This window comes from Culex pipiens, chromosome 3 (assembly GCF_016801865.2).
Source record: "Culex pipiens pallens isolate TS chromosome 3, TS_CPP_V2, whole genome shotgun sequence".
Lineage (NCBI taxonomy): Eukaryota > Metazoa > Arthropoda > Insecta > Diptera > Culicidae > Culex > Culex pipiens.
The window spans coordinates 59824594-59850438 of NC_068939.1; the positions used below are offsets into that span (position 1 = coordinate 59824594).

General features: G+C 35.8%; 1 protein-coding gene across 1 annotated transcript in view; it reads right to left on the reverse strand.

Moving 5' to 3' along the window:
• Nucleotides 1-25232, reverse strand: part of LOC120417615 (cyclin-dependent kinase 14) — a 267069-nt gene extending 241837 nt beyond the window's left edge. The window contains exons 1-2 of the mRNA XM_052710860.1: nt 24575-25232; nt 18574-19135 (exon numbers count right to left, since the gene is read on the reverse strand). Of these exons, the coding sequence (XP_052566820.1) occupies nt 18574-18769 (196 nt within the window). The 5' untranslated portion in view covers nt 18770-19135; nt 24575-25232. The remainder of the gene's footprint in view (nt 1-18573; nt 19136-24574) is intronic.
• Nucleotides 25233-25845: the final 613 nt, after the last annotated feature.

A 25845-nucleotide genomic window follows, 5' to 3' on the forward strand; every position in this document is an offset into this window, starting at 1 on the left:
CGAAGGAGGATTAGGATATTTGTGGAATCAGCTTCACAGATTTTGAAAACAAATAAAAACTCTTCTGCACAGAAAAAAAGGTTGAAAACTTGGTAGGTTGAATATTACCTATTTTTTGAGTAATATTACATGTAAAAATGTGAACCTGATATTTAACAAAAACTGATGAATATTCACCGATTCCTGATGTTTACACATTTTTTTCTACACAAAATCTGTTACCATTTCCTGATGAATATTTCCATATTTTTTTCTGTGTACTAAAAGCAGATTCAGTTTCAACAATTTGAATTTGCAAATGGTTTAGTACCGATTAAAGGATAACCACAATCCAGAGAACAAAACTTTTCAGCAAATTCCACTCAACTGTAAATTCAGCACTCCAACCAATTCATACCGTTTATCTATGCTGCAATATCTAACAACCCGAAAAAAGCAAACAAGAGCATTGCAATAAACAAAATCTCTTGCAAGCAAAAAACAACAACATTCAAAGCAGCAAAAACACACACGAAACTGCATCTCGCGTGCAGAATTCATTGAAGAGCAGCAGCGCACTTTAGAGGGTAAAAAAGCGGAAGAATCCACTTCTTCCTTCTCCGTCAACGGCGGACCGGAATTGCGTTCCGTTGCCACGAGATTGCGATCGGTACCGAGCGCGCGCGGTACGATTTACGGAATCGAAGAGAGGGCTTGGGGGTGGAGGAGGGATGGGTCTCAAGTGGAATGCACGTCATATAGTTGGAACAACTACCGATAGATGGGGTACAGGAGGTTAAGTTTCTAATTTTATTATAATTAAAATAAAAAAAAAATAAATAAAATACATTTGGAATTTTATAAAATCCATTATTATTATTCTACACAAGAAATCTCGTTTAAACTTAGTTTTCTCAAAAATTTTCCGGGTGGCCACCCTAAACCCATTGCTCCTTGATCTCCCATTTCTGAACATTAATTATAATCCAAAGCTAAAAAATAAAGAGTTCTGTAAAGATTTAGATACAGAAGCTTAGAGTTATTCTCCACCAAACCTGTAAATGGATTTTATTAGATTTTTTGATTTTGCTCAAACTTTGTAGGGGTTGCCCTAAGACCAAAGAAAGCTCCATACAAAAATGTTAGTATTTGAAATTCTGTAGGGTAGAGGGCCCAGTTTTCACCCTGCTCCAGTTTTCGCCCACCTACTGGATTTAATCTGTATTTAGCAAATTTAAACCATTTTTTGGTTGAATTTATTGTGCAGGTTAACATATTCATTTATTTCTAGTACTAATTGAAACTTTCCTTATTAATTTATATTGTTTATTAAGTATCTATAAGCTTTTCAAAAAAAGCCTTACTGCAGCTGCCATATTTTTTTTTTAATTTTGACTACAGCGGATAATAATGTTAATGAGGGAAACCAACTCATTTTGTCCGAAAATAAATTAAATGAATAATTCATTAGTTTACTGGATGTCTGAATTTCATGAGAATCTATTGATTTGCCTGTTTTAAACGTTTACCAAAGGTTATTTCAATAAAATAATGTGGGCGATTTCTGGGGTCATGAAAAAACATTCGATCCAATTTTCGTCCAGGGCGAAATCTAGTATTGTGTTTTCAGATTTTATCTAGAACCAGTTTTCGTTTACCATAAAATATTATCTAATCGCAGCGAAATGTGCTTGAAAATATATTTGGAACATTCTAGATTATTTTTTAAAGGTTAAATAATCATTTTTATTACTTTCATTCATTAGGAAGTTTTGGTTTAAACATCAGTTCAAAAATTAACCTAACCTAAGATATGGGACACCTAGTTCAAATGTAGTAAAAGTTTACTGGTACAGAGGAGAACATATTAAGCAGAGGATGGAAAAGTAGTTACATATGTGCTTTAATAGTTTCATTAAGAGGTACTCGAAGTTTTATATTGAGTCAATTCGGGAGCGAATGACACATAGGGTTTAAGCTCCCCTAACAAAATCAACAACAACATGGAACTAATTGTAACTGTGTGCCCTTTTCTTGGGTGAATAGGGACACATGAGTTCTATCACAAATTTTGATTCATTTTTTTTTTTAGTTAGAGTGAGTACATGTTTTGGTTTTAGTTAGAATATACAAAGAACCTCAAAATTAGTAGGATATCTGTAATGAAAACTCCTAGGGGTTTTTTTTAACTTCAATTTATTTTACGACAAAAAATGTGCACATCAATGAAATTGAGCTTCGGGAACATGTTGTGTATCAATAGGAGACCATATTTGCTTAGCTTTGTGTCATAATTTCATTTGATTTCTTGATTTTTGTCGTGGGCGAAAACTGGTTCCAAGGGTGGGCGAAAATTGGATTTAGGGGGGCGAAAATAGGCTCTTCAGAGCACTTTACTAAAACGCAAAATTTTATCAAAAATGAACATGTGAATGATAAAAACCTTGTGGAAACTTAAAATCAAATAGTTAATCATCGTTCTACAACAAATTGAACCAAAAACCATAAATAGCATAGCATAGCATAGCATAGCATAGCATAACGGGTCTGCACCACGCTGTAGGGGGTGCCACAATGGTCAATTCAATATTCTTAGACAATTTGATTGCTGCCCGGTACATCCAAAAATATCTAAGAACGTTAATTTCCACACTGTGCTCCAAGGCTACGCCCATACAGTCCCGTGGGGATTTGGGAGGGGATGTTTTTGTTGTTCACTAGTGGCAAAAGTGCAGGGAACCCATGCGACTTTTAAAAGTGAACGGAATATTTTTGGGAGGTTTGGAATGGGGGTTAGGGGAATTTCATCGGGCCGATGAAAATGGTTGAATGCGTAATGAATTAAATGATTTGGAAGTTTGTACGTGTAAATGTGAGTCTTTAGTGTATTATATAGTAAGCATATAGTTTTGTAATGATAATAGATGAAAAATATAATAAATAAATTCAAGATGATTCCAGGAAGCTGTTAAAAAATAGCAATAATTTAAAATACATATGCTCCAGATGGTTTCCTTGCTGTTTTAGTAAGTGTCGTTAGTTTATGCAATTTGATCATAAATAGTATGAGGAAATGTTAAGATAAAGGAAAAGGAATAAGATAAGGAACAATGTAAACATTGAAATAAATCATACAATAAATAAATCATATAGTGAATAGATAAATACATATTAGCAGTTCATTTAAAGTGCAGGAAGCAGTGAAAAATAATAATATAAAAACTAATGCTCCAGATGGAGATGAATAATTGGAATGCGAATAGAGCACAAAATCACTGCTGCTTGCACTAGAATCGATAAGTAGGACTTTAAAACACAACACAAATAAGAACGCTCTCACCCGGGTCAAAGCATGCTACGCAGACGCCTTCCTTTTGCTTGATCGATGCTGACTTCTCTCCAGGCGACGGACGAGCGTTGAACCTTAGTCCAGCTCCTCTTTTAGCAAGCACGCAGGGCTGCCATCCAAGTCTCGCTTCTGCACCAACAAATGATGCCACCAACATAAAAACCGAGAGAGGAGCCGCATCTCTTCATGTAGACAATCACTCACTCACAGCTAGCTCTCCTCAAAGTCAGCCGACCCACAAACCCCCTCACTGCACACACGCACAACATTGTCGCAAGATGCGCGCGCCGAAGAAGACATGTCATCGGCGAACCAAACAGCTCACACGCAAACTCACTCTCACTCCCAGATGCTCCCAAAGCGCAAAACACAAACACAACCAAGAATTTGCTGTACCAACACTACACCACGAGCCTCTCTTTCTCCATCTCTCTCTCCCTCCCTCTCTAATACAGCTCTTTCTCTCAAATCCAAACAGAAAACACACATAAGCTTCGGTGCTGAAACTTCAAGCACTTGTTCACACCGGGGCAGAGAGCATTTTTCTTTTTTCTCTTCCGACAAGTCAACCACTACACTCCTACACTTTCCATGGGTGTATTTGTGTTTGATCTGATATTCTCTCTCTTTTTTCTCGTCCCTTTTGTTCACCTTTACTTGATGCCAAACCACGCCGAAAAAAAAAGAACCAACCATGATTTAAATTGATCTAAATCCACATAAAACTTCAAAAATCAAGAAAGATTTTATAATCCTCGGAAAGAGCACTTCACGACCGAACGATTGATACCATTTTCGACCCGAACTTCACAAAATGTACACCATAAAACCGTCTTTTTTTGCGGAACCCGAAACGACGTGACTTGCGCGTTTGACAACCGACGCACTCTTCCACAAATTGAACCAAAAACCATAAATTGTCATTAAATTCTCATCAATTTTCCTAGATTGCCACTATAAAGTGGGCGATTTCTGGGTCTTCTACCCTATCTTTTTGAGGAATTTTAAGATCGATGTATCTGGCAAAGTTGTACGTATTGAAAGGAAATATTCAGAGAATTTCATGCGCACAGATTTTTTCTAACTTTTAAATTTTATATTCAAAACTCAGTATTTTGTTTTGTAGAGTATAATTTGATTAAAAAGTGAAAAATAAACAATATAACATGTATTCTAAGTAGTCGAAAATTGATTTTATAATTATATCATTATATTATATTATATTATATTATATATATTATTCCCTAAATTCCCTGCGCAAATAAAAAAATAATAATAACAAATTCGTTTTTTAAATATACCATTTCAGCTTTTTCATTCAATGAGGAAAATATATTGGACATCTGGCAACCAAGCCTAAAGTTAGAGATTGTTTTAGTCACGATTTGGAAAATCATATTACTGTTATGCAGTTCGTAAGGTATTCAAAAGACCTTTCCGAAAAATAGCAAACTTTTCTAGATCTGGTAACCCTGTCGTGAGATATCACTACAAAAGAAGGATGATTGTTAAAATGTCTTTGCAAATGAGTAAAAAATTAAAATTTGGTAACCCTATCATACAAACTCGGATCAAGGGCGGATTTTGAAAACTTAGATGAGAGCAACTCTCTACGAAATCGGCAGATTTCGACCATTTTTATTTTTTGTATTTTTGGATTTGACTCAAACTTTGTGGGGGCCTTCCCTATGACCAAATAAGCTATTTTGTGTCATTGGTTCACCCATACAAGTCTCCATACAATTTTGGCAGCTGTCCATACAAAAATGGTATGTAAATATTCAAAAAGCTGTAACTTTTGAGTGAATTTTCTGATCAATTTGGTGTCTTCGGAAAAGTTGTAGGTATTGTTGAGGACTTTTGAGAAAAAATAGGTACACGGAAAAATTTTTTTTTTTTTTTTTTTAGGGTGATCCAGCCGCACATTGTTGATGTCGAAACCTCTAAACTGGGCCCTCGTCCTGTCACGTCACGTCAGTAGTCTTGTCGTACATTACAACTAGAATCAGATCTGCCAATGAATTAGTACACTTCGACCAAATAAACACTGACGCTGTATGGATCTGACTCTAGAATAAATGCACAGTTGTGTGTTATTCATAAGTCCAAAATGTTCAATTATTCATATAAGTCCAAATATTCATTTGCGGATACCTACCTAACTTGAATTGAATACAAGATTTAAAGCAACCTATCCGAAAGCTACTCTTATCTCAAATCCCCGACATTTTAATTATTAACCAAAAAAAACGTTTCTTTTAAAACCTGTCTGGCTTCTTTTAAAAAACAAAAAAAAAATAACAGTTGATATTTTACAAGTCGTGAATTGAAAAAGAGACGACCATTTGTTCGTCAGAATTCCAGTAGATCCTCGATTCGCAACAATGGTCGATACAATCATAATCCGACAACCGTTAGTTCAACAGATCAACGAATTTAGTCCGATATCATTTCACTATTGATTGATCGAGACTCTATGGAAATTTTTACAAATCAGAATGGTTTTTATGCTACTTGAATGAAAATCACCGATTCTGATAGAATTACTAAATTCACTGTTACTAATTTTGTCTCTAAATAACTAAAGGCAAAGTATAAAAAGTTGATATTGATAGTAAAAATCCTAAATTCTACAAACACTATTTTTTAAACCCGCATCCTAACCTGACACCCACATTAAGATAGGGAAAAATCACATATATAGCGGTTCATTGTACAAATGTGATATTTCCACTATCAGAGAACCTCCTTGTCTCGATGACAGCTTACCGGCCATCGATTAAGCCCTGAGACTACGCCAAAGTGGGTTCTCGCAGCATGATGTGGTGTCCATGTGTAAAAATGAAAGCTTCAGCAATATACTGAACACTTCGATTTTAATTCCACATCGAATCAAATCATGCTCTTTGCCAAACAAGCATCAAACCTATGAAACTCATTATGACAAAGCCCAGGGAAATAGGTACACGGAAAAAAAAATTGCAGATTTTTTTCTCAACTTTTTTAGCACTAAAACTCAATTTCCCAAAATACGTATTTTTTTATTTTTGAGATTTTTTGATATGTTTTAGGGGACAAAAATCCGCAACTTTTGAGCCATAGAGAAACATGGTCAAAAAATCTGCCGCCGAGTTATGAATTTTTGAAAAAATAGTGATTTTTGTAAAAAAATCGAAGTTTCATGCAAAAACAAGTTTGACATTATTTTTTAATGCAAAATTGAATTTGCAATCGAAAAGTACTTTACAGATTTTTTGATAAAGGGCTCCGTTGTCAAGGTACAGCCACCGAAAGTTTGGTTTTAGCGAATTATTTGCAGTTTTTCAATTTTTAAAAATAGTGACCATGAGTGACCATTTCTAAAAATATTTTTTTTAAGGTTCAGAAAATTTGCTATAAAATTGTCTAAGAGTTAGTTCCAATGCTGTTGGTCTTGACAATGTCCCCATAAAATTTATAAAAATTATGTTGCCTTTAATTTTACCGATGATTTTCCACCTATTCAATTCAATCATTATAAGTTCTGTTTTTCCCCAAGCTTGGAAGAGAGTCAAAGTAATACCAATTAAGAAAAAAGCTTCATCCTCTTGTGTTACAAATATGAGACCAATTAGTATCCTTAGCGCACTTTCGAAAGTTCTTGAAAAAATACTGAAAGCACAAATCCAGGGTTACATAAATGAATTTGATCTATTATCACCTTTCCAGTCTGGGTTTAGAAAGGATCATAGCACTGAAACAGCCCTCCTCAAAGTACATGATTATATTGCTTGCTGTGTTGATAAAAAAGGAGTTGCTATTTTACTTTTGGTAGACTTTGCCAAAGCATTCGATCGTGTCTCACATGCTAAACTTATTGATAAACTGATATCTATCTTTGGGTTTTCCCAACATGCTGCATCTCTTATTCAATCTTATTTATCAGAACGTAGTCAATGTGTCTATCACAATGACTGTTATTCGTTGTTCGAACTTATTCTCTCTGGTGTGCCTCAAGGTTCCGTACTTGGTCCTCTTCTTTTTTCATTGTTTATTAATGATTTGCCATCAATTTTAGATCATTGTTTGGTACATTTATTTGCTGACGACGTTCAAATTTACTATTGTGCCAAGAAAAATTCAAATAATCTTCTAATTTCGAATGAAATCAACCATGATCTGGCCAAAATTCATCATTGGTCCGAAAATAATTTTCTTCCTATTAATCCAAGTAAAACAAAAGCTCTTCTTATAAGTAATCTAAAAACTCCACCATCACCGCCTCCATTAGTTATGTCAGGTGAAAGAATAGAATTTTTTGAAAGCGCCAATAACCTTGGTATAATTTTTAACTCTAATCTGGACTGGAGCTCGCACATAAATGCACAAGTTGGAAAAGTGTATGGAACACTTAAAAAGCTTAATCTAATTACCAAAAATTTCGATATTGCCACGAAGCTTAAATTGTTTAAAACGCTAATCTATCCTCATTTTATCTATGGAGATTTCGTTCTTTCCAACGCTTCAGTGGCTGCACTTGATAGACTCAGAGTTGCCCTGAATGCATGTGTTCGATATGTATATAATCTTTCAAGATATGATAGTGTTACAAACTACCAAAGTAATCTCTTAGGATGTCCGTTTTCCCAATTCATTAAATTTCGCTCTTCATGAACACTTTTCAGAATAATTCATAGTAAAAAACCCAACTATCTTTTTACCAAACTAGTTCCTTTTCGTAATCAGAGAACGAATAATTTTATTATTCCTAATCATTCCTCTGCTTATTATAATGGTTCACTGTTTGCAAGAGGCGTATCTACCTGGAATTCTCTACCCACAAACTTAAAATCATGTAGAAACATTCCTTGCTTCAAGAGACAATTGCTTAACTTACTCAACGATTAGGATTAACAAAACGCATTCGAGATAAAATAGTAAATATAAATAGTATTAGTGTTAAGGTTACGAAGCTGTGAATTTATCATACTAAATCAAGATGTAATATTTTATAAGACTGTGTCTTACATTACATGAATAAACAATAATAATAATAATAATAATAATAAGAGACATTGAAGATTGGACCTCTGGTTGCTGAGATACAGCGGCTTAAAGAAAAAGAAACACGAAAATTGAAGTTTTCTGAGTCTCACCCAAACAGCCCACCATTTTCTAATGACGATATCTCAGCAATTAATGGTCCGATTTTCAATGTTAATACATGAAACATTCGTAAAATTTTCCGATCTTTTCGAAAAAAAAGTTTTGAAAATTTTTAAATCAAGACTAGCATTTTTAATGGGCGTAATATTCAATGTTTGGGACAGTTATGCGTAGAACGGCAGTAAAGTACATCAAAAGTTATGCTAAAAACGATTTTGACTAAAGTTCGGAAGATTGTAAAAAGGGCGGTTTTTCAAAGAAAACCCGTTTGGTTATACATTTTCAGTAAGGTATTTGAGAGACCTTTCCAACGCGTCCAAGAAATTGGAGATGTGACAACCCTATCAAAAGTTATAAGCACTGAAGTGTTATTTATGTACTTTTTGGAGGCCGGATCTCAGATATTTTGATGAAATCGTTGTCTGGATCTCTCATGCGACTTATCGTTGGGTAGGTAATCAAAAGACCTTTCCAACGCGTCCAGATCATTGAAGATCTGACAACCCTATCAAAAGTTATAAGCACTTAAGTGTTATTTAAGCACTTTTTAGAGGCCAGATATCAGGTATTTTGATAAAGCACGAATTGGATTGGAGATCTGACTACCCTATCATAAGTTGTAAGCAAAAAGTGCCCTGCAATATGAAGATCTGACTACCCAATCTAGTGGTATGATAATGAGTCAAATTGATAAAACACTGAAAAACACCGCCATTGTGTTTATTTTGGATAGTACCCTTTAAATGTGAGGAAGGCACCAACCACCTAAGGTTGGATTAAGTAACTTTGTTTTTGTATAATAATAAAAATTATAAATTATAATTATAAAAAAATTGTGCCAAAAAGGTAGGAAAATGTATACTTCTGCTTGTATTTCGAGAATTTGTTAATTTCCCGGGAAACGGGATATATTTTTTTCCGGGAATTCCCGGGAATTTTTTTTTCCGGAACGGGAAATTGGATTTTCTATTGTTAAGAGATGTCGATTCGATATTAAATCTTGGCTACTTTTTCAAAAGCTCCTGTATACATAGGAAACCCATAGCACATTGATTGTTTTGAAAAAGTAATCTAGAAATATTCCGTATCACATTTAAACCTAGGTTTACTGTTGCACAAGTTGTTTGATATTCAAACAAATTGATAGAGTCCATCGAACCCCACTGACCCCACACCGTACAATGTATGTCGTCAAGCTCCATACAGTACGACGTACACTGCGCACAGCGGGTAGACTGTATCGTTCTATAAATGCTCCAATTTTTGCGGCTCAAGTGCACACGTACAGAAGAACCTAGAGCAGTGGTACCACACAGAACGCCGCCACCACGCGAAAAAAAAATGCGCACAAATTTAACGCTACATTTACGCTAGAAGTGCGTCGCGCTCGATCCGGTTAACGAGATATACCGGATGGTTGATGAATGGATGACTTGAGCATGAATCGCGAGAGTTTTTGTTTAAATGGATTTTGCGGAACTACCACAGGAAACGTTTAATAAAACATTATAATGGTAATGGTGATGGTGGTTTGATAACCCTACACGGCTGAACAAAAAGCTAGAATTTGTCAAAATTAGAATTTCTCGAATAATTTCTTACCATTCCGTTGCCAACATATTCAAAGCAATCAATGATACATTCTTGGTTGTCACCATAATCAAATAACACGCCGTTTCTGTGTTCCATCAGCAAGATACTTGTATCACCAGACTGTTGGGTGTACCCCATTTGGCATAATGGACATTTGGCATAACGGGTTTTCAAGAAGGACGTTTGGCATAATGGACGTTTGGCATAATTGCTCCAAGACATAAGGGACGTTTGGCATAATGGACACTTGGCATAACGGACGTTTGGCATAACTTGTTCAAAAACCATCGAGGACGTTTGGCATAATGGACATTTGGCATAATGGACGTTTGGCATAACTCGTTTAAAAATCATCTAGGACGTTTGACATAATGGACGTTGGGCATAGTTATTTCTAGATTTTTTTGTTTTTTTTTTTATGAGTATTTCTTATTTTCACGAATGAAAATGTATTGTTTATTTACCTTTTTTATATCTTTAAGAGATTATTATTTTTTTTTTCGAAAATTTGGTATCTCTATATTATTTCCCAAATAGTATTTTTTCCCTTTTTGATTATTATTCACAATAAATTTTTTCATGAAATCGCGATATTTTATTGAAAATTTAGTTTAATGAAGGAAATATCTCTTGTTAGCTTAACATTTTTCCCCTTTCAGTATAATTAGCAATAATATTTTTTAAATAAAATTTTCCCTTCTTTTTATGAAATTCAACTAAAAGATGAAAAAACCTCTTCAAATCTTCGACAATTGAGCTGTTATAATGCAATTTTCCCTTCTTTTGATCATAATTTAACTAGAAGAAGGAAAAATCTGTAGATAAATTCACATTTGTCCCTTCTTTTTTTCGAATTCAACCTAAAGAACACCCAGAACTGGGCAGCACTCGTCCGACACGAGAGTAGCGATAAAATTTACAGACACAGAGAACAAAGTTCTAGATGACTGAGAGAATTATGCCCTCGAGTCCATTCTAAGAAAAAGTTCATCCTTCAAAACAAAAAGTCTGGAGCTTTTTTTAAAAAAAGGTCCAATAAACCAAATTTTCAGTTTTTGCTTTTTGAGTGTTTTTAAATAACCCTGGCGGTTTCAAAAACACCCAAAAAGCAAAACTGGAAATTTGGTTTATTGGACCTTATAAAAAAAAACTCCAGAAGTGTTGTCTACGGGAATTGAACCAGGGACCTTTAATATAATAACTCAATGACTAAACTGCCTTGGCCACAACAGCTTGGTGACACAAGAGTAGTCAGATGTCGATGTATGACTCTTGTTGAAGATTTACTGTTTTAATCAATTAATGAAATTAATTGTTTTGCAGGTATGAGTTGGAACCATTATTCTATCGAGTTTAGCATTGAACTCCTATAAATGTTGATGGAACAATACTCTTGATCCTGTATTTTGGGTGAAGGGATGTCGATTTTGCTATTCTTTAAATATTTTCAATTAAGTTTTTTATGCAATTTTCCCATCTTTTTTATATTCAACTTTAAGAAGGGAAATTGTCTTATAGATGTTCTCTTTAAACATTTCTATCATTTTTGCACATTTTTTCTCTGTTGCTTTATTTTTTTGCAATAAAGTTGTTTATGCAATTTTCCTTTCTTGTATATATTTAAAACTAATCTTAAAGAAGGGATAATTGTTCAATTAAATTGATATTTTGAATAGAGGTAGGTGAAAACATAAAAATAAAGCGATTATCAAACGTTTAAAGAGTAGCAAATTGTGAATCTGTAAAGAAACTTTTTCTTCTATAAGTTGAATTTTATATAAAAGAAGGGAACATTTCATAAACAAACTCAATTGTCAAATATTCAAAAAGTTTTTTTTAGAGATTTTCCCTTCTAAAAGTTGAATTTAAAATAAAAGAAGGGAAAATTTCATAACTACTTATTTGTCAGATATTTAAAGTAAGAAAAAATGTACTTCCCTTATTTAGGTTGATTATTTAAGAAGGGAAAATTGCATAAAAAAAATTATTGCAAAATATTGAAAAAAAAAACAAACTGCAGATCTTTTGAGAGATTTTGCCTTCTTTTAGTTTTAAAATAAAAGAAGAGAAAATTGCTTTGAAAATCTTAATTGCATTTCTTTAAAGCAGAGCAAAATATTCATACATTCTTCAGGTTGAATTCTAAAAAGGAGGGAAAAGGGAAAATAGTATAAAATCTTGATTGCAAAATATTTAAAGACTGGCAAAACTGCCATCTCATTGATAGTTGAATTTAAAATAAAAGAAGGAAAAATATCATGCAAAAAATTAGCTGCAAAGTTATTCAAAAGGAGAAATTTTTAATATTATTTAGAATCTTTCTAAAAAAATATTTTAAATAAATTTATGAAAAAATGCATTTTAAAGCTTTATATTCCAAAAAGGGGAAATATAACATCTATTGAAAGAAAATAGATACATGATATCTTTAAAAAAATCATCTTTTAAAGTAAATTTATCTGTGTAGAAAATAGGAAAAAAGCTATAAATTATTTTACTTTACAGAAAATAAATACTAATTTAATAAAACAAAAAAAGATAGCAATAATTATGCCAAACGTCCTTGATGGTTTTTGAACGAGTTATGCCAAACGTCCATTATGCCAAACGTCCATTATGCCAAACGTCCATTATGCCAAATGTCCATTATGCCAAACGTCCTTGATGGTTTTTAAACAAGTTATGCCAAACGTCAATTATGCCAAATGTCCATTATGCCAAACGTCCCTGATGTCTTGGACCAATTATGCCAAACGTCCATTATGCCAAACGTCCTTCTTGAAAACCCGTTATGCCAAATGTCCATTATGCCAAATGGGGTACACCCCAGACTGTTGGAGCAACCTTCGTCGAACATCAACCGAACGCTATGGGGGCCAATCTCGCCCATCTTTGAAGATGCTATCGATTGTGCGGTACTATAGCTCAGCACTTTACTTGAATTGGTTGGTGTAGCCCAACCCACAAACAAGCTTGTACTACACATTAGTACGATGTCGTCTTCGTCATCGCTAGTCCAGATCTACATTCAATTCTGGGGTAGACACTGTCTAAGTACACATCATGCTACCATCGTGGTGAATGTCATAGACGTCATCGTAATGGGATGCCAGGGTGGTACTGAGCTGGTGGAAGCTGTTTTAAAATTTCAATACCAAAGGACACCCTAGGGAATCCGTAAAGTTCAATGGTTCGCCATCATCGGAACTACCAGCAAAGTTTCCCTCCTCCTGTCGAGTTCAAACAGCAGCAATTGTCAGTTGGTGTAACCAAACTGATTCACACTGCTTTTGCTGGCTTGCAGAGCTGGTAGTGTTTACTTTCCGAAACATAATATATTTATGTTTCCCATTATCGTTTGTTACGCGCGGTTCTCGCCGAGTTCAGCGGACCGTCAGCGCAACGACCAGTAATTTGGATAATGAATTTAATTGTAAACAATCGCGTTTCGCGTCACATCAAATCGAGGATGACCGGCGAGACCGTGGGATTGAGCGGTGGTCATTTGATGGTGTCGAATGGGATATTTTTCTTGAAATAAATGAGCAGTGTCCTGTCAAACTCCAAGCAAAATATACTTGAAGAGCGTGGAAACTCTCCCTTATCCCCTTAAAAAGTGGAACAGTCAGAAAGTTTCGACAAGGATTTCAAACCATTTCAACTGCGCTTGTAATCTTCTATCGTGCCCAATGTGATTCACAGTGACTTAATGATCAACTGACCGCACGGCTGACCATCACAACAACAGGTCATCAGTCCGTTCAGCACGGTCGATATCTTATCTGCTTCAAAGACCCAACGTCATTTGAATAACAGGGGTTTTGATGGAATGCCAAAGAGGGACACCCCAGCATAGTTTTGCAACTGCGCACCGTGTGTTGGTCATCGTTAATCCTTCCCAGGAAACCTAATCCCGTCCGTCTTGCCAACTCTGTAGAGACCCGCAAGCGTGTCCAGTGACATGTGGAAAGCCTTCGACGCGGTGTTACCTGACCAGGCTCAAGCTTTGCTTATCTAAGCTGCTCACAGCTCACGCTTGTTGGCCGTTGTAGGCCATACGATAAAGTGAGTGTGTCTTTGCAAGAAGCACGTCTTGGAAATAATCGATGACATTGGCAAATGGGGTGGTTTTGAGAGAACAATTTTGACGCTGCAAAAAAAAATCGGCTTCAAGTATTGATGACGTAAGTGCGGTGGTGCGTGCTTACATTTTTTTATTGTTGCATATTTCAGTAAGCAATTCTTAAAAGTAAGGAATGTTAGTTCTTCTAATATGGCAAGGAAAGGGTTATTTTCAAGGGTATAGCAATGTTCTACAAAGTTGTAGAGCAGACATTTACAAAAATTACAAAACAATTACAAAAAACGAATTATCACGATTTCACGAAAAAAAAGTATTGAAAAAGTCACTGTTTTTGTTTACCTTTGTTTCACGTTCGTGTCTGTCGTGGGTAGAGCATCCAATTTCCCGGGGTTACAAATTTCCCGGGAAAGGGGAAATTTTTCATCCGGGAAATCCCAAAAATTCCCGGGAAATTTTAAATTTCTTGAAAATTTTTATAATTAAATTTTGCAACAAAATTGTGTAGGACAGCGATTTAAATGGTAAAAATAAGTGTGATCAATTAATAGCGTGACTGCATGTAAACAATCATACAACTTCAAGAAAAAATATACATTTTTTTCTAATTTTTTAAACTGTATTTAAAATCGTGTAAGATAAAATCAAAAAATGATCTCAGATATTTTTTGTAGCGAAGTATTTTTTATCAAAGTGTTTGGCCAGTGAGTGAAATGAACCTATACTACAAAATCATAAAATTTGTCTCTGTAATCAGTTTGAAAGAATGTGATTAATCATGCAGAAATTATGTTTCTCAGGAAAAACAACTTTTCTAGATTAGCCTTTTAGATTTTTTATTTTTTTGGGAAACTAACTTCCCGTGTTTTTTTTTTTTTTTTTTTTTTGTAACTTGAAACATCTCACAAATATTTGGAGCAAGTTTTTGAAATTTTCGTTGGGTACCTCTTAAACAGTACAAAGTAGTTTTTTATTGTTTTTTTTCTGGTTTAATTTTGTCATATGATTTTCAGCTTAATCATTTTCTTATAGCACACAAAGATAATTTAAATTATACGTAAATTACTTTCAACGTCAATCTGTAATTTCTTGAATAGTATTGAACCTGTTGAACTAATTTTTCTTTCTCAATCCTCTTTGATATAATTTATGATACCAATTAAATTGAACGAAACCGTAAAAAATCTTTATTTTACTTTGGCAAGAAGGGGTTAAAACCCGTTTTTTTTGATTAAATAATAATATTTTTTTCATAAAGCTTACTTTAAATGTAACAGCTTAATTCCATTAAGCAAGATCTATTTCCTGTTATGAATTCTTCGGATTTTAATATGGTCAGAAATAAATCTTGACATGACATTTTATGATCATCTCATTAATTCAATATATATATATAATATGTACACCCAAAACTGGCAGCGCTAGTCCGAGAGAATGATGGTCTCGAGTCGAGAGAATAGTGGTACCATTCACGGACGCAGAGAACACAGCTCGAGATGGGCGATAGAACTATTCTCTCGAGGTTCATTTGCAAAAAAAGTTTATCCGTCAAACAAAAAACCAAAAGTGTCGACAATGGGAATCGAACCAGAGACCTTTGACAAACCAATCCAATGACTTAGCTGCCTCGACCACCACAGCTTGGTGACCATGGATAAGTCAGAAGTCGATGTATGACACTTGTTGGAGATTTATTGATTCAACTAACGAATGAACTCATTTGTTATGATGGTGTGAGTTGGTACCATTATTCTATCGATTTTGGCACTGAGCCCTCAATAAATTTTGAGAGAACGATTATCTCGATTCTGAATTTTGGGTGTAGAACATTGTTACACTCTAAAAATAACCATGCAAAGTTACACAAAACACGAAATTTTAAAATGAAAAATTTTGTTCGAAATAAAAAAATACCCTCCTGGGTTACCACAGATTCGAAAAGTACATAAAATTTCCCATTAAATTACATGTCCCAAATGACCGAATTTTTAAAACCATTTGTTGTGTTTTTTTTTCGATGTCAATTATTTTTTTCGTAGTTTTGAGTACGTCATCGAATCTGGCGTCCAATTTTACATTAAAGTCCCTTTGACACCAATTTTCTATCTCATCACCGTTTCAGGCTGCAAATTATTGAAAAACACCTCTATTTTCGCATGTTCAAAAATGAAAGGGGTCGTACCCTCAAAAAACGGACCTCGGATTCGTGATCACGGACAAAAGTTACCCCTTAGAACAAATTTTCACGCAAATCGAAGAGGGGTTGGGGAAACTTTTCCCGATTTCGAGTGAGTTGGTAGAGAATTACACAAAGGGTACACAGAAAAAAAAATATGTGAATTTACTCGACACGGAAAACATGAATCACATGTAAACTCAGTTGATGTTAACTTGAGATTCGACGTAAATGGTTGAATCACACGTAAAATCATGTTTTTACGTATAATTTGTTGCAAATTTACATCAAATTGCATTTAAATTTAAATGTTTAATGACGTGCAAAAGTGTGACATTATAAATGATGTAATATTCGGAAATATTTGTATGTGTGTAACTTAAAAAAAATATGCATCGATAGTGCACTTTGTCGATCTATTACAATAAGCCAGAAGATACACTTTCACTGGCGTTTAAGTTTCGACTTGACGACTTTTCGATCTTTCGATCCAGAATGGGCTGGGACTTTAAATTTGATGTTCAGTATGTGATTCTGTATAAAACCAAAAATTGAACAGGAAAAAATAGGGTAAAAAAGAAGTAAAACACATATATGGGTATATCTCTGGAAATCAGGAAATCTGGGAAAGCTACAATTTTTGGGCACAAGCAGTTTACGGTGCAAGTTTTCGAATGGCTTTTTGTTTGAAATTGAAATCATTGAATTTGAAGGTGTTGTCTGTAAAACAGTCCAAAGAATCTCGTATCCGGACCCCACGGCTACAAATTAGCAAATTTCACAAGTCACTTGCAAATTTACAAAAATCCAGGCATTTTTCCATATTTTAAAAAAGTGTTCCCATAAAACTTATCAACCCACAAGAAGATCATCCTCAACCTGCTGCAAGGCAGAAGTTCATCTCAAGGAAATCCGAGCCGACTCCCCCGACACACACACACAAACAGTGGTCGAGAAAATATTTTCGCAAGTGGGAGAGAGAGCTGGGCAAAAATATATTTATTTTTCCAATTTTCGCAGTCCAACTCGTGACGCAAATCAACTCGATTAAATTGGGTTTGGCGTTGGGGCGGTATCTCACGGCTCTCCTCCGGTGTGTGTGGTCGTCATACCGGCGCACCGGTTTGAACTATGTTTTTTTTTATCTTTTACTCCAGTTCCTGGCCAGTTGCGTATGTTTTGCTAAAAAGTTTAATTTGCTCGCGCTCAATCTGTTCGCGGATTTATTGTTGCCGGGTGGTGAAAAGTGTGCAAAACAATTTCAATCAGCGCGTGATTTCGGACATTGGAAAGTGCGATATTCTGGGATCAAAGTGGTTGGCTTGAATATTTGTTTATTTTCAGCTTTGTTTTGGAGTTTGAAAACTTAGGTGAGGGTTTTGACAGGTATAATCTTTTTAGGCGTTTTTTCAAAACTAAAAGTTAAAGGCAAAAATCCTCTGAGGAAGTCTCAAAAAATGTTATGTTCTACATTTTGGTTTGGCTTCTCTATGACCAAAGGTGCCATTTTAAATCATTTTCCATACAAATAATCACACAAAATTGGCAATTCTCCATATAAAAATGCCTTAAAAAATAATAAATTATTTTTGACATACTGGTCATGTCTGTCACATAATCCTGCACCTGCACCTTTTTTAGCTTTTAAATGAGTCTATTAGAACATATAAGACTCCTGGAAAAAACACTCAAACCACGATGGTTTAATACCATCTGTTGTCAAACGAACGGGGTCACTTTTTAATTTGACACCCCTTTTACACGGAGTTCACACACACTATCAAACGTTTGTTTTGATAGTGTGCGTGAGCGCCGCGTATAAAGTGACAAATTCGTCACTTTTTAGTTTGACTTTAACCAACCAACGGGGTACAAACTAAATAAGTGTCAAACGAAATTCAAAATATTCAAAACATTTGAGGAATATCGCAACCAACCAATTTTATATTACATTGTAAGATATTTTGGTTCCCAATTGGACACACATTACACGACCTTAACGTTCTACTCGATTGACTACTAAGTCAGATCTAACCCTCTAACGATCTTCTTCGCTATTTCTTCGCTTCGCTTGCTGGGAATAGGTTAACACACCGTAATTGTTTACAATTTATCCCCTCGAAAAGTCATACAGCGTTGCCCGCAGCAGTCTCATTCGTGCCGGGATAGATTAATTAGCTACTTAAACCATGTAAATAGTGGCTAACGACGGCGAAAACATCGTCGCCGCGAAGCGCACACATTTCATACCTTCTTTGACACTTTTCGTGTTGTTTGGCTGCTGCTGCTGTTGTGATGCGGTTGTGTTGCCATTACCACTACCAACACTGCCACCACCACCGGCGCTTCCTCCGCCCGCACTTCCGCTGCCGCCGTGGTTGAAGCTGCCAGCAGCGGCATTCCCACCGCTGCCAGATGATTGATTTTTATCCGCCGAACAATACATAATTCACCCTTTTTTGTGTTGTATTCTGCGCTCCAGCACACTCACAGGCACACTAACACACTCACCCAATCGACAACTTTGCTTAAACTAGTTTACTTTTTTTATCACTTAACTATATTTTTTCCTCTGCTATTTTTATATTTCTATACTTTACTTCTGTTATTCACCGTATTTAACTTTCTTCACTTTACACTTTGCCACTCTTTTCTTTTCTCTTGCACCAACACTTTTCTTCCTCTTTCTGCTAAATATTTCGAATTGCACACTTTTTGCTGTTTAACCCCACACACGCACTTGTGATGCCTAGAAGGTGCAGTGCAACCAGACGGTTTCGTTTTTCATGGTACCGAGGTAAGGTGCAAAAATCTGCAAGAATGAGAACAAAAAAATTGTATTAATTGGTTGTGACACTCTTTCAGAAAATTTAGTATAAAAAATTCACACATGTTTCATCACAGTATCTTTTGTATCGAAAGAGACTACCTGAATTGAATTGATTTTTTTTTTCAGAGCATTAAAAATGCTCTAGAATACAGTACTTCGTCGCCGTCGTGCAAACTTGTCGTACGTGCATTTTGGGCCAAACTGAGTTAAGAACGCCATTTTGTGCAGCTCCCAATGCCTCACCTTTTGACCTTCACAGATCCCCAAAATTCGATTTCAATCGTGAGATATTCCTTACCCGAAAAAACTCCGTGCGTTTTTGTCACTTTTTCATATGAAAGAAGTTTCAATCTTGTCGTGCTACTTGTCGTGCTATCTTGAAACAGTCTGAAAATGTATGTAGGTGCGACAATTGGTCAAACTTATAACTTTATTATAAGGTATTTCAGGTCAGAAGGCGTTTTACACACAAGTATTCGAATGCACAGAATGGTCAACCAAACAAAACGTGTTTGCTATTGTTTACATTGCGTGCTTTCGCTTTTGTTTATTCAAGGTCAAGCATTAAAAGGCGTTTTTTTTTCTAGGAACGTTAAAAAGCGACTTACGACAAGATAGCACGACAGCGTCGCCTTGTTCGGTGTTGTTTAACTGGGCTGCTTTTCAACTGGGCTGTAGCAGAGTTAAAAAGCAGACTAACGTCAAAAAACAATAACAAAGCAAAATTATCGAGGGGTCAGTGCATGCAAATATGAAAATCAAGAATTAAAAATATTTTTTAAAGTTTTTATCAAAATCAAAAAATCAAAAATCAAATTATTCGCTCTACAGCATTGCCTTGGCGTTCTCGATTACGAGATTCCTACTCGAAACTAGGTGTCTGAAGGCTTGATTGTTGAGGCAATTGCAAACCTCTTTTTACACCTTAGTTTCCATCCACCCCGGGATTCGAACTGACGACCTTTGGATTGTGAGTCCAACTGTCTACCAGCGACTCCACCGAGGCAGGACCCAGGGAGACTACAGATTGTCGAGGGAGACAGATTGGCCGATGCAAAATAAATCGGCACTGGCAACGTATGTTTTGCGCTTGCAACACTGCCAGTTTTGCTGGGCGTAAAAGGCGGTTGGTGTCCAGCACGTTTGGTGTCCAGAAACATTGGCCAATCTGTTTGCCTTGACAATCTGTAAGGGAGACGACTCCTACACCTGGACTGAGCTAACGACCTAACCTTTTTTTTAGGATAGTCCGGGGCCAACATTTACTTCCCGTCCGACGGAAGGCGTGATCAGACAAATCTCGTCTCAAAATTTGCCACCGAGACCTTCTGGGATCGAACCCAGGCCGACTGGGTGAGAGGCAATCACGCTTACCCCTACACCACGGTCTCGGCACAGTTTTTATAAAGATGTTATATTTAATGGAAATTTCTAGAGTTTTTTTTTCGAACGTCATATAAAAATATACTCAAGCATGGAAATATTTTTGATATTGCTTTGTTAAGAAAATATAATGCACCGATGTTAACTTCGTCATTTTTCGATCAGCCCAGTTAGCGAGCAGCGTTAACCGGCTCCGTAGCTTAAGGGTTGCGGTTTCTGCCTCATAAGCAGAAGGTTCAGGGATCAAATCCTGGCCGGTACCTTTGAAATTTGGAATCAGGAATTGAACTTTGAATATGAACAAAAACGAAAATGCATCAGGTGGGATTCGAACTCACACCTCTAGATTGGTGGTCTGGGACGCTAAGCAGTCGGCCATCAGAAGGTTTACACAGGGGTGCCCAACCTTTTGGCCCTGCGGGCCAGATCTGATGTTTCTGAAGCAGTGGCGGGCCGGAACTAATATTTGATAAAAGTTGAAGAAGTTAACACATTTTTGTTCAATTTTTATTATTGGGTTCTTTTAAAGAAAATAAATAAAAGAACTAGTGTTGCAAATAAGATTCCTAAATCTTGATTTTAAGAATGAAAAACAAGGATAACATTCAAAAATGAGTTTATTTGAGTTATTTTAATTTTTGTTTGTTTAAAATTGTATAGTTAATGTTTTTAACGATTGCAATTTTTATTTAAAACAAAAAAACATTCAAATTTCAATGGTCGTTGCAATTTATATGTTTAATTTCCTCAACTCTACGCTATAAAAAATCAGTGAGACATGATAAAATTTATTCAAACGAAATTTGAACTGGAATATCCCTTTTAAAAAACAAACTTTTTTGCGTTTTTGTGCACCTTTATTCAAATATTTTAAAAAATATTTTAAAATGATTTTAAACACAAGCTAAATTTAAAAGTTTTAAAATATGTATTAAATCATTTTTAATTCGTTATTTTCCAAATTCAAGGTTTATGAAAAAATATATTTTTGCTCTCTTATTTCATGCCCCATTAAGATATTATTTTTATATTTTTAAAACATTGGCCGCGATCTATTCTCAGTTTGAATAATTTGCCTTTTCAAGCTTCATTAAAAAAAACTTTATCACTGAAACGTTGTTCTGGAAAAATTCATTAGCTTTTGCTTACTTATTTATTTAAAAATATAGAAAATAGAAAAAAAACTTCGATTTGAAGTAAACACAGTAAAAACCGAAAGAAATTTAAATTTAGTGTCTTTTTGTACATTTTTGGACAACAATCCAAGTTTTTTCATAAATTTCACAATTTTACGAAATGGATCATTTTGTTTTCTTGCAAAATTTTTCAGTTTGGAAATATAGATGTAGAAATTACAAGAATTAAATTCAAACATGAAGAATGTTGTTATAACATTATAAAATTTGATCTTAAGATTATTTTTTTTAATTCAGACAATCAATTTATTTATTTAATATTTTATGAACAGCCTTAAGGACCGGTAGAATTATTTTGAAAAGCCTTCACGGGCCGGATGAAATGGCTTCAAGGGCCGGACGTTGGGCAGGCCTGGTTTACACTCTAGCAGTGAATTGATCCGTAGTGTTGAAACATGTTATCTTCTCATATTAAATACGCGCTGATCCCTGATTTGCCTGACGGGATTGGAAGTCTAAATATAGATCGAGTTTCCTTCAGATGCTTGCTTCTATGTTTAGGCGGGGCCGAACAATGCCCAGCGACCTCGGAATTGGACCGCAAGGAGCTCTGTCATTCTGAAACGGGTCGTTGGAAGCAGCGCGAGGGCTATCACCACCTAATACCCGGGACTGAGATAAGTTGTATCAGCATTCGGCATATACAAAGCCTGATACAAACTATACTTTCCCATAATATCGCTACCGGTTAGCGGGTATTGGATTGGATTGGACCCACACACAGCCCAGTTAGCGATCAGCGTTCGGTAACTGGGTTACGTTATAAGCCCAGTTATCGAACAAGTACTGTATAAAACTCTACACTGTTGTGAATACAGAATGACAAATCTATTAGAAAATTGAAAAAAAACGTCCCGAGAATGTTTTTCCTAATATTTCTCAAAAGTTGTTCTTTGCCAAACCAAAAAATCTGGAGCAACAGAGCCCGCAGTGTTGAAAAGTAGATGGGGAGGCCAGATAATGCTATAAACTTCATTTTTTGTGAATAAGTTACCTTCAACTTGAGAATTATCAAATAGTTCGAACTGTCAAAATAAATATCCACCCTTTTCTCGTGTTGCTCCAGACATTTTGACTTCATTGCAAGTTTATAATTTATGAAAATTGAATTTATAAACCTGTAGTAACTTTTCAAAAGGTGTCATCCTTTTGAAAATATACTACGGAAAACAATGTTTTTGCCTTCCTCAAATTCTGAGCAAATATCTGTGTGGGTATTAAAAAAAATATCCTTTGAATATCTCCGGACTGGCTGAGTGGACTTTAATCGTTTTGGACTCATTCGATCCGGCTAGGGGTCTATTCAAAATTAACAAGTTTAGTAAAGTACAGTAGTTGATCGGTAACTGGGCGTTGTTTAACTGGGCTGCTTTTTAACTGGGCGCGCGAGAACTGGGCCGTAGCCAAACAAACGTCAAAAAACCAAAACAAACAAAAAAGACCGAGGGGTTAATGGATGCAAAAATAATATTCAATAAATAAAAAAACCTTTTTTTCAAACTTTTGTTTAATTTCAAGTTACAATCAAAGAAATGTGAAAAGAAAGCATTGTCAATAAATTTGAGTTACTTTAATTTTTATATTTCATCTGGAAAATATTATGCATCGGTGGTCCCCTCGTTACTTTTTGTTCAGCCCAATTAACGAGCAACATTCGGTGACTGGGCTATGTTCTCAGCCCAGTTACCCAACAAATACTGTACTTTAAAAGTTATTCCAGAAAAAAATGACTCAAGACCGGAAGGTTTTATAAATGTATTTTTTGTAAGAAACACCGTCAAATTTAAAAGACCTTTGAAACAAGCTCAAATATTGAAGGTTGGACAACCCAATCAAAAGAAATAAGTGTTGCTTATACACTAGTTTGAGGCCGGATATCAGATATTTTAATGAAAACGATGTACGAAATATCATGTGACCCATCATTGGATGGATAATCGCAAAAGGATTTCGATAAGGATTTCGACAAATCGGAACAGCACTAGATATTTATGCACCATTCGAATAAAAAATTATCAAAGTTTTAAAATGTTTTCAAAGTGCTTAGAACTTCCGAACAAAACATCCGCTTCCCAATCACCGATTTTAGTTTAAAGTTCCTAAACTGCATAAAATTGGCTACCAACGATGCGCTTCCCTAACACGGATGTGAAATTCAATTACCTAGAATTCATAACATTTTAAAAGAACACTAGCGAACTTAACTGACATGAATCAGGGTTTTTAACACCATTCCAGTTATTTCACTATACATATCCAGAATTTTGATTTTTTTAAGGTTCTATAAGCTATTGTCTTTCATATGCTTAAGGACCTAATAAAAAGTAGAGATACACTCAAACCCCGATGGTTTGACACCAACTGTTGTCAAACGAACGGGGTCACGTTTTAGTTTGATACCCCTTTTACAAGGAGTTCACAAACACTACTAAACGTTTGTTTTGAAAGTGTGCGTGAGCGCCGTGTAAAAAGTGACAGTTCGTCACTTTTTAGTTTGACTTTGACCAACCAACGGGGTACAAACTAAAAAAGTGTCAAACGAAAAAGTGACCAACCACCGGGGGTTGAGTGTATACCTAGTTTAACTTGTTTATTCATTGGGAAAAAAATCTGAATGAACCTGCGACTAAAATGAGATTCATGGAAGCCCAAGTTATGTAAGTGATTTATATTTATTATCTCTATTATCTTATAGAGATTCCGAGATATTCCTTATCACTTGTACTTTTGTTTTCCGTAACATTGCCCCACCAGTTCACAAACTGGCACCACTGGCCCCGAACCAACACCAGCTACTTGTTCCATCGTGTCGTGAATGGTATACACATATTTATATGATTACCTCTCTCTTTTCGCCTCCTTCAAATTCCAAAAAATGTCTTTCCACACAGGGAGAAGCAAAAAATGAGATTGATATCTGATCCGCAATCCCGTGGCCAGTTCCGCAGACCCGGCCAATGGTCGGAGTGGTCACTGCTTGCCCTTGCTCCGGAACTTTACCGGCACCACCCCGTTTCAAATCTTCCCACAGTTCCAGAACATCCTGGTCCTCAGCCGGATGATGGGACTCGTTTTTCTTCCCTTGGAACCTTCTTCCTTACTGTCACACGAACTATGTACACGACTACGAACCGCTAGTTTGGGACACCACTTGTGGTTACCACCCCCGAGTTAATCGGAACCCGTCCCGGATTGTTGTTACGGAACTGTCAAATCCCGTTCTGGATGGGCACCGCACTCTTTCCCACACTGTCACTGTTCCGAATTCTTTGCGACGAATGTTCCGCGATGATGACACACCGTGACCGGACACTTGGAATCTTCCCCTTTTCGGATCTGCACAGGGCAGTAAATACTCCGACGGACCGACCGAACCGTGTGACCGAGCCCTGTCAACGATGACCACATACACCACTGTGAAAACGGCGACGGAACCGATGATGATGGACGGACGGAAGATCTTCGAACTCTTCTGCTGCGGCTGCTGCTGCTGTCGCAAAACACACATTCAAGAGATTTCGTACAACCTTCCATAGAGTTATCTACGTGCGCATGTATTGCGTGTACGTACACGAAAAAAAGTGAGGTTAAATTTTGTACCAGCCAGCAAAACAAATGGTGTGCTAGTGTGTGTGAGATCGCGCTTAGATAGCTCTATCAAAACTCAAACACACCACACACCAAGATGAGGGGGGGCGTTCGCGGACTGCGTAACGCAATCAGGTTCAAAGTCGTTGAGTCTTGCCAGAAAATTTAATGTCAAAATCCTTGAAAAAAGCTAATAATTGCAAAAAGTTTTAAAATGTAATCAATTAAGAGCCAGTTTTGTTATGTAAGCAGAAACAAATCATGCCATCGTAACTGCTGAAATTTTAATTTTACCCAAAAAATTTCAAACTAAATTTGCATCACGTCATTTAGAAATGATCCTACGATTGAGCAAACACAAATACAAAGACGAAAATTCATCCAACGTCTGAAAAGTGTCAAGTTTGACAGGTCACAAACGTCTGACGTCCGAAATAAATTTTGCTCCGTTCGCTTTTTGAGTGTGGCGTGCGGGGAACACACGAGGAGTTTTAAAGTCTGAGCGATAGTATAAGGAAAATATCT